The sequence below is a fragment of the Gouania willdenowi genome, chromosome 13 (genome assembly GCF_900634775.1).
Source record: "Gouania willdenowi chromosome 13, fGouWil2.1, whole genome shotgun sequence".
NCBI lineage: Eukaryota > Metazoa > Chordata > Actinopteri > Blenniiformes > Gobiesocidae > Gouania > Gouania willdenowi.
The window spans coordinates 1,131,571-1,141,917 of record NC_041056.1 but is presented as its reverse complement, the minus strand read 5'-3'; the positions used below and the strand labels follow the sequence as shown (position 1 = coordinate 1,141,917).

At 37.9% G+C, this 10,347-nt stretch overlaps 1 protein-coding gene across 2 annotated transcripts; it reads right to left on the bottom strand.

The window, feature by feature from the left end:
- Positions 1-34: 34 nt before the first annotated feature.
- LOC114474344 (eukaryotic translation initiation factor 3 subunit K) lies at positions 35-8,330 on the bottom strand. 2 transcript variants are annotated; one of them, XM_028464582.1, is made up of 8 exons: positions 8,153-8,330; positions 6,029-6,127; positions 4,242-4,362; positions 4,026-4,103; positions 2,549-2,615; positions 2,389-2,466; positions 2,152-2,277; positions 35-209 (listed from the first exon to the last, which is right to left on the bottom strand). In XM_028464582.1, exons 1-8 carry the CDS (start codon positions 8,212-8,214, stop codon positions 178-180), a joined length of 663 nt encoding a protein of 220 aa, XP_028320383.1. In that variant the 5' UTR covers positions 8,215-8,330; the 3' UTR covers positions 35-177. The 2 variants fall into 2 exon arrangements, with proteins under 2 accessions (XP_028320383.1, XP_028320385.1); XM_028464584.1 differs by having other exon boundaries at positions 4,026-4,100.
- Between the last annotated feature and the right edge of the window lie 2,017 nt (positions 8,331-10,347).

Genomic DNA, 10,347 nt, shown 5'->3' with positions numbered 1-10,347 from the left:
CAACAAGAAAGTTAAAGCATACGCACACTCAAGCTGGGAATGATAAATTACTTTTATTGTGAAAAGTAGGAAGATTGAAAGCAAAAGAGCAGTTTGTCCAAGTCATGACTGAGCTGTGTGTGTGTGTGTGTGTGTGTGTGTGTGTGTGTGTGTGTGTGTGTGTGTGTGTGTGTTGAATCACTGAGACGTGGCCATGATGCTGGAAACACCTGTGATAAAACAAGAAGACAGTCATTAACATCCTCTATCAGAATGATTGTCATAACTCACAATCTTTTCCTAAATATCCTAAATCTAAGAACTTAGATCTATACATAAGAAAATATTATCATAGAGTATAAAATTACTAACTATCTTAAACAGACGGAGTTCAAACCTATATCCTCTTTTCCACTTTGTGGCAGGCGATAATAATCATAACTAAAACTCATGAAGGATGACGAGCTTGTGGCGAGTGTCAGGACACAGACCAACGTGCCATTTGCTGTGAACAGGTGGTTATGAAGTTTATGAAGGTGTGATTTAAAATGTGAAGGTTTGTACACATTATAGCACCACCTAGTGGTGCACTTTTTGGTATGAGTGATCTGTGTGGTAAATTTCACAGCCCCCAACATAATAATTCAGTTGAAATAAATATTTGTTGTTTATGTTGTAATAAGCCACGCCCACTTTGACCATCGACGATTAACTGTGAGATATGACCTCAGGAGCGACCCAAGGTCATACCCACCAAATTTGGCAAAAATGGGTCTTGTTATTTAAGAGAGAGCTAAGTTTTCCTCAAGCACAGCTGTTCACACGTTAGAGTCGCTCAGACAGGTTTACCTTCCAAAATAAGATTTGTAATTTTCACACTAGACTCACCACCGTTAAGTGAACCGAGCACGTAAACAAATAATCAGAATGATTGACAACTAGGAGGACCAATAGTTAAGATGATCCACCCAGAATTTAAAGCTAAAATAACATCATCCACTATACCTGTAATGTAATTTGTGTATTTATTTTGTATAACTGTTTTTGCCATTTTGAGTATTTTTCTAGTCTTTTTTTTTTTTTTTTTTTAACTTTTTAGACTAATTTGGTATATTTAAGTAGCATTTGTTGTTTTATGAGTTTTTTGTCATTATGTGTATATTGGTTTAGATTGTGTGTTTTTGGAGTCATTTTTGTTGTTTTGTGTATTTTTGCAGTCGTATTGTGTATTTCTGTATTCATTTGTGTATCTTTGTGTATTTGCGTTTTTTTGAAGGTATTTTTTGAGGCAATTTTGTGTATTTCTTTTGTGTGAATTTGTTGTCCATACATGTAAATCTCTGTGACCTAAACATGTGAATGAGCTCTGACATCATCAACATGCTGCACAGATTAAATACAGACGTGCATGGTTTGGCATTTGTCCAACCTGATATTTGTATGATTCCTTTGCTAGAACTGGACGGTAATAACATGTGATGTGACGGTAATAACATGTGATGTGACGTAATAACATGTGATGTGACGTAATAACATGTGATGTGACGTAATAACATGTGATGTTGACGGTAATAACGTGTGATGTTGTGACGTAATAACGTGTGATGTGATGTAATAACGTGTGATGTGACGGTAATAACGTGTGATGTGACGTAATAACATGTGATGTGACGTAATAACATGTGATGTTGACGGTAATAACGTGTGATGTTGTGACGTAATAACGTGTGATGTGATGTAATAACGTGTGATGTGACGGTAATAACGTGTGATGTGACGTAATAACATGTGATGTGACGTAATAACATGTGATGTTGACGGTAATAACGTGTGATGTTGTGACGTAATAACGTGTGATGTGATGTAATAACGTGTGATGTGACGGTAATAACGTGTGATGTGACGTAATAACGTGTGATGTGACGTAATAACGTGTGATGTGACGTTAATAACGTGTGATGTGACGTAATAACGTGTGATGTGACGTAATAACGTGTGATGTGACGGTAATAACATGTGATGTGATGTAATAACGTGTGACGTGACGGTAATAACATGTGATGTGACGGTAATAACATGTGATGTGATGTAATAACGTGTGACGTGACGGTAATAACGTGTGATGTGACGGTAATAACATGTGATGTGACCAAACACTGGATCAGGACTCACTCTCAAAGTCGATCTTCTCCACGATGTTCTTGGGCTTCACACTTTCCTCCTGGTTGGAGATAAAGATCTGTCCCTCCTCGTTCTCCGTCCAGCCGTACTTGTTCATCCACACCTTCACCTGTGTGTCTGCGTAGGTGAAACACACACACACGCACGCACGCAAACACACACACACACAGTATGAAGGGAGAAGGAATGTGTGGGCGTTTCCCTATGCATCGTCCCCATCCTCCTCACCCAGTGGGTCTCCCAGCATCTCAGCCAGTAGGCGGTGCTCAATGGTCTGGTAGGTGATTCCCACCACGTGGCAGATGACTGTGAGATCAGGACCAAACACAGCAGTTAGTGACACCGTCAGTGAGAAGTGGAGGTCACGTGATCACATGACGATACTCACATTTACGAACGGAGTCCTGGAAACCAGCGATGCCGTCGATGAGCTCCTTGTTCTCCTCCAGACTCGTCTGTCAGAGAAACACGTTGGAAAAGAGGAAATAAAAAAAGGTTGTGAAACCTCTGAAATGATGCAGATGCTACAATAATCTCTTCCTCCTGTAGATTTACGACTACACTGTTTAAGTTCGGTATTTTCTGGCATATCTGTGATAACCACATTTATTTATTCATCTGAATAATGTCCATTATTATTCGGGCCATAGCACAGTCATCTAAAAGATAGAAATTCTTATTTTAACAGAAATGAAATGGGTAAAAGGGGACATATTGTGAAAAATGTTCACCTTTTATAACAGTTCCCTGTGGTGTAAATGACATATCTGTGCTGGTGTTTGGTCAAAACATAACATGAATTAAGCAACAGAAGAGGTTTATGACCCTGTGAAAATGAGTTCTATGAGAGCGTCCTGTTTTGGGGGGGTGTGTCCCTGGATTTGCATAGACCTCCCCCTTCCCTCACTATGTGTAGAGCCTCTAGCTGAAACTTACCAGGACAACATTTAAGTGGTTAACTTCTCGAATAAGCCTAAATTCTGAGTGAACTCATCCTTTAGTAACTCTGTAAATTGATGATTAAACCATAAAAGCAGCTCTGTTAATAATACGTGCTGAGAGAAGTGATCAGCTCTCTCTCTCCCAGTCACTCAGCTTTTCTAACTACAGGAATAGTTCAATCAAGGTGATAGTCATTTGTTTTGTTCAACCGCTGAGTCACATTGTGTCACAAACACGTCAGATCAGCGATATAGACATACATGCTGATGAATAGTTGACTTAACTGGCGTTCTGTAGATTTGTATGAAGTAAAGATTGACAGTGACTTGACATATATTTGCTAAATGTTTAAGTGTCAATATTAAGTTTTTCTGCAACAAGCAGTGGCTGAAATAACGGGTCATTTATTTTATATCATTTTAAAAAAAGACGTAATAAAACATTTTTTAATAACAGCAAATCATAACAACAGGTTACATTTATTCTGTTTTATATTTTGCAGAAATGCTGTACTTAAATTAAGTTAAGTAGCAACTACTTAGGTTAAAAGTGACAATAATGGTTCAACATATGACATTAGGTGAAAGGGTTTATACGTGATGAAATTGTCTTGAAAGTGGAAAAAATGTGCAGAAAAGTCATTGAAATGTGATGAAATGGGAGCAATGTTGCAAAAATGCATTAAAAGGAGCAAAAATATGGGAAAAATACAGACATAGTATAGAAAAATTGAAATAGAAAGAAAATATAAAAAGTGATGAAAATATAGTAAGTTAAAATATGGCAAGTTTGCTGTAGTTGCAGAAAAAGAATAAAAAAAGTGTTCAGAAAATATTCCTAGATTCCCCCTCCCAGTGTGTGGTGACCCACAGTGCAGAAATGAATGATGTTTAAAGTTGAATCAAAAGTTAGTGATGTCGTACCCAGAAGCTCTGGAAGTGGCAGGTCTCCAGCAGGTTCCCCAGGTACAGGATCTGTCTGATCGGACGTTCCTCTTGCTGCGACACTGTAGTCAAGGAAAGGGCCCCAACCCCCCAAAACACACACACCCAGTGCCAGCCACACGCACACGCACACGCACACGCACACACACACACGCACACGCACACACACACACACACAGAGCACCAAAGGGATACGTGTGTCTGGTCGATCATGCACTTGCACAGCGTGAAGTCGGTGTGTGGCAGGTTGGTCAGAGCCTTCAGCAGGATCTGTGATGTCACGGTGGTCTGGAAGTAGGCCGGGTTGAACTGGTACCTGCACACGTCAAACTGTTAAAGTAAAACTAAACCCCCCACTCCATCACACTTTTTCACACTAAAAACAGATGAATGACTGTTGGCTCCGCCCCCTCCAGCAATAAAAGTTCCAAATGAAGCTCAGTTTGTCCCTAATCTTTAATTTTATGTCATATTTTCCACTTCAGCTCTTTAGGACAAGTTCTTACATTTAACGTCAACATACATTTGGTGTCGTGTGCCTTTTAATACAGGAACAAAGGATTTTGTGTGCAATTTTTCTGCGTTTTCGTAGACACCATTAAGGAGAAAAGAGGAGCTCCGTGCATAGAAATAAAGACAACAGAATCCTACTGCTGCTCAACACAACAGTGGATTTACTGCTGATTTTAATGAGCAGCAGTGAATCCTGGTTGTCTTTATTTCCACGCACATGGATCTCTTTTTCTCTCCTTAAAGCTGCAGTCCGCAATTCTTATGAGAGTGACTTTTTGTCATTATAGCTAAAACTGTCACTATGTAAGGACAGCTTTACATCAAAAAACAGGCTCATTGAGCCCCGCCCCCTGCTGCTCCTGCAGCCTTTGGCAGATTGTCAGAATGCACCGTGACCGAGCAAAAAAAAACCAATCAGAGCCAGGATTGTGTTTGATGGACTGTCTGACAGCTGGTGCTTACAGGCCCCGCCCCTTTCCTGTGGCTGGAGCGCCATCTTTTTTACAGTGTATGGGCTGGAAGAGTAAAAGATGGAATTAGTGACTTTTCTGCTTGAAAGGTAATTACTGCTGCTTGATTTACATTGTTTGATTTGTAATTGTTACACTAGAAATCTGTGGTGCATGTGTTGTTTGTGTGCACGCTCCGTGTGGGCTGCTGTAAGTGGCACTGTGTTGCTGCTGCTGCTGAGGTGTGTGCACATAGAGAGAGAGAAGCGCTGCAGTAATATGCTTTTAACAGAGCATGTTATATTATTATGATGTTACTGTCGGGCTAACGTTAGCTTGTTAGCTTTTCTGAGGGAGGAACTTTGGAAAGTTTGGAGGCAGGGCAAGAGAGCAGTGGGGACGGAGGGGGAGAGAGAGGGATCTGAAAGTTATGGACTACACCTTTAATGGCGTCTACGAAACAGCAGAGTGGGAACTGTCGCCCCCTGTGGTCACAGATATTTTCAGGTCACGGTTTTAATTTATCATCTGTCAGTAAACAAAAGAGGTTTACATCGACTTTTTAAGTTTTACTGATTTTTAGAGCAACACAAAGCAGCACAAGTTGTTATTTTGACTGAAAAAGCTGCTAAATGATCCTGAATGCTTCAACTCATATACTGTAGAACTCAATGGACTGAAAGGGGCGATTCACGTCACTGATGTCATTTCAACATGAGACATAAAATGTGCAGAGCCTGTACACAAACCTGTAAAAACGGCAGTTTACAAGTCAGTATTGAACGGTTCAATATGTTGTTGAGAATAGTTGCATGCCTAGTAACTCCACCCCCCTAAAAACCCCAATTTTTCCTGCTGAAAACAAATGTATTTTGGTATAAATCAGTGTTTTGATTTGGTGTGTTTTGTTGTAAGGCGTGATTCCCCTTTCACTGATGGAATAGAGGGGTGTATTGAGTAGCTAGTTAGCATAGCATAGACTGGTATTTATGTTGTTTCAGAGTTAATGGCAACACTCACAGCTTCAGCACTGCTAGGTTGGCCTCCAGGTCGTAGGCGTTTTCCCGCGCTTGTGTCTCCACGTAGCGTTCCAGCGTGGAAAGGTTTTCAGGGTTGTACCTGTGCAAAAGAAGAAGTCATATGATGACTCACGTTTGTTTTTGAGTGTCTATTGATACGGAAACGTATCCATAGCCCCCGGGTCTAAGGCACCTGACTGGAGAATTCTACTTTCTGCTGCTGTGGGTTTGAATCCCACTTTGGTCATATATATTTTTTTCATTTTAACATATTAAACACGGCAAATTCCACCTTTAAAAATACAGATATGAAAAAAAGAAACACTTTAGGGTATTTCCTGGGTTAGGGTTAAATAAAAGGGTTAGCGGGGTAGCTAAAAATAAATATGAGCTAAACTAAAACTGACGGAACTTTAAATCACGTGGTGCACCTATCACGTCACCAAAAATGGCCAATGAGGGGGTGCTGCGTATGAATAAGCTTTTTCACACTCTCGCTCTGGTTCAGCTCTTCTGCATCAGGTCAGAGGTCAGAGGGATAAACTCTCCATGGCTGACGGTGTAGGAAGTGAGTCTGACAGAGATTTTGATTATTTTACCCGTTTGAGCATTGAGTCGTTTAAACAATGTTTGCGTAAACGCGGTATCGGTCTCCGAGGCAGAAATACCGAGTTAGCTGCTAAAGCTAATGCTGCACACGAGCTGAAAATTCAGCTTTTTTTCGTGACTTTTCAAACTGTTTCAGCTGATGGTGTTACTCCAGTTCACTTATAGACATGTCCATCTTATGACCTTCCTTCAAATTTGTAAATGTAATTAAAATAGTAGCTTAATAAAATAATCATGGACCTTGTTAGTGAATGGTGGACCTCATAAATTTACCTTTTCAAAGTGAGAACTCACACTGTCCTTCTCACACTAGGACATCTCTCGTCTCATCAATAATAATAATTATATATTTTATTTATAAGCGCATTTCAAAAAACTTGACACTTTACAATTATTAAAACAAATAAACAAATGAAAAAAATAAACCAACAACAATAAAGTAAATACAGAAAACACATAACGTAGAAAAGTTAAAAGCTTGTAGAGGGAGTGTAAACAGAGGAGGTCTGTCACTGATGCGGTTTCTAACATCGCTTTTACAAAAGTGCTGAGATCAGCAGAAAGCCATGGTCTCTCTGAGTCAGAATATGTGCGTCGTTCCCAGATAGAGTCAGAATACGCCCGCTGGAGACCCAGGTAGTCTGTGTTTTCATTCACCAGAGGTGGAGGCGAGGGGACTGCCTAGCTTCAATACTGCTGCTCTCATCGGTTTTTAAAAGTGCTCGGATCGGCAGAAATCACCATCAGCAAAAAATTCTGGACACCTCCCCAAGTCCGAATATGTGTAATATTAATAATATAAACACTATTAAAACACTAACAATCTCAGGAATAACATTACAAACGCTGCTAGGTTAGAAATAACAGAATAAACGAGCTTGTTTACGTTTATATCCCTCTGACCTATGACCCTCCCAGGTCGCATGCGCAGGTCCAGAGTGTGAAAAGTTTTATAGACTGGGAGTCTATTGATACGTTTCCGTATCAATAGTCACTTCCTATTATTGATGTTTCCTCTATTCTCTAACAGGAAATTCATTGGCTGTGGTTACAGTGTTTAGTTTAACATTAAAATCGCTGCTTCACGTTTCTGAAACCACTGCTGTAACTCAGTATTACCACCAGGAGTCGCCGTTTCCCCTTAAAGCCAAAACATAATGAACCCACAAACATTTAATTTAGATGCAAAATAAACATTATCAAAACTCAAAAGCGTTACATCACAATGCAATTGACCTTTTTCCCATCACTGTTTCAATAAACCATACGCTTTTGTTTTCTATGAAACACAATTATTACATTTGACAGGGAACAATCATCAGAAAGCTAATGCTAACTGTAAACATTCGTGACAACTGAATTGTCTACATTGTCCCGTGTAATAAAAGGAAAACCTTTCAGATTTAAATACGTCCACATCACGCCTCTACTTTTCCTTCTTTATATATACAAATTTAAGGGAATATGCGGAGGCTAAGCTAACGTTAGCTCCTTTATTCACGGCTGGCTCTCATACCTGTCGATTCCTCGCAAAAGTTCCCCCACATTGGTTCTCATCTGCTCGAAAGACGAAGACATCGTGGCCCAAAAGTCGATGAGAAGCGTTAAAGAAACCAGAACCGACTTTTTTCCACACGTGGACCACGAAACTGTGAGAGAGCACCGGGGAGGAAGGAACAAGAGGACGGACCGGAAGCAGCGGAGGGAGAAATTAGACGGACCGGAAACTACGTTTGTTGCTGTTTTCTTCCATTCTCTCATGATTGAATGGCAAACAAACGAGCAACGACCTTAATACAGATAATATACTATACATTCTGCTTACAAGAGAAAATAAAAAGATTAAAATAAAATAAATAACGCACTTTTAAACTAAACCATGTATATTTGAATATTTCCCCGTTAAATTTTGGATCACATTATTGTTGTTTTAATTGTCATGAGACAAGACAGTTTAACTTGTGTTTTGTTGTTTGCAAGAAATTGATTTTTAAAGGAATTTTCAAAATAAATAAATACATAGAATATTAAATGAATTATAAATGTCCAACCTGTAATGCAGGGAAAGTGGGGAAATGTGGCCATCAAAGCTAACATAAAAAAGAAGGAAAAAACATATCAGAGGAATTAAAAAGAACTTTATTATAAACACAGTTTGAAAAAAAATGTGAAAATAAACTCTCACATTCCAAGTTTCATTTCTACCATTAAAAATTAAAACATCTTCCTAATACAACTATTTAAAAAAAAAGAAAATGGTAAACTACTTTTTATCATAGATTTTTCCAGATACTTAAAGAATCACTTTTATGATTATAAGATTCTTCAGTGTATCTTGTCTCTGATTTTTGTTTCATGAAATAAAATAAGAAATAATATCGAAGGAATTGTGGTATTTGGTATTGGAGAGCTTTTTAGAGTGTTTTTTATTTATTTTGGAAATTTGACGATAATTCATGCAATTTATTTGTTTGCAGTGAAAAAGACGAAAAACAAATGACGTGAATCATGGGCAGCAGGTCAGGTTTCCTCTCCAGGTAACTGAACCTCACACTGGGCTCGGTTTAATTCACTTAAAGGAGGGAGAGCTGAGAGGTTGTTGCTATAGCAACAGCAGCAGGATCGGCAGAGCACGAGCAGCTTGAGAAAACCCCGTGAGATCATAGCGGAAGAGCCGCTTACCTTCAGAATAAAAGTAGATCACCGTTCCATTAAATATTGTACAAGCAATGCAAGGATATTTACTGTATAACAGTCACATTTACTTTAATTTTTGGATTTAAAAAAAAAGTGAGAATAATTAAAACGAGAGTTTATTTCTCTTCCATTAAAATAAGCTGGATTTAAAAAAAATATTTGCCCAGATTCTGTTAAGAATATTCAGACAACTTATTTGTTTTTAAATAACTCCAAAAGGTAAAGAAATGTATTTGAAACTGCAAAATAATATACCTGTGGAATTATTTCTTATATCAAACGTTTAATATTAATTTAAATAAACAAATTAAACCGTTTGTTTTGTGAAATTCATAGAGAGACCATCCAGTACTTATTTTATCTTTTTTTTAAATGTGAGCACACAAAAATGCTTTGGATTTTATTATTACAGAATTGGATTTTGGATTCTTCGACTTTTGTTTTGAAAATAAAGGATAAAAGTTAAGATTTTCTTATAATTCAATTAGCATTTTGGCGAAACCTTTCATTTAAATGTAAATGACTGAAAACAAACCCATGTTTTTCCACATCATTGAAATGAGTTGAAACTTTTTTCTTTATTTTTTATTTTTTCCCCAAATCTAGCCTGCTGTTAAAACTTGTGTTTTGTGTGACCTCTGAATTATTTTGGTGTTAAGATTGCTCCTTTTTAAATAAATAATAAAATATATAAAACAAATGCATTGGTATCATCATAAATTTGTGATGTTTTTGCAATATAACGTTGTGAACTTTGAGTTGCCTGGATCTGAAATTTAAAAATTGTGAGTGCATTTTCAATTAAACGTGCTCATAAAATTACTTGGACATTCTATTATCTTGAAAATATTGATACATATCTACGTGTAAAGGTAAAATTATTAGTTTTATTATATTCAGGCTATTCTAGAAATTGATTCAAGCATTAGGAAGAGCAAATGTGATATAGACATTTTTAGATAGAAATAAGAGTAAAATCTGAGCGTGGTCACAAATGAACTATCTTTTGTTTTG

Coding starts and splice junctions, on each gene's coding strand:
- LOC114474344 (XM_028464582.1), bottom strand. CDS start 8,214: ATGTCTTCGTCTTTCGAGCAGATGAGAACCAATGTGGGGGAACTTTTG. Junction 2,467..2,548: donor CCAGGACTCCGTTCGTAAAT/GTGAGTATCGTC, acceptor CTGATCTCACAG/TCATCTGCCACGTGGTGGGA. Junction 210..2,151: donor GGAGAAGATCGACTTTGAGA/GTGAGTCCTGAT, acceptor GTTTTATCACAG/GTGTTTCCAGCATCATGGCC.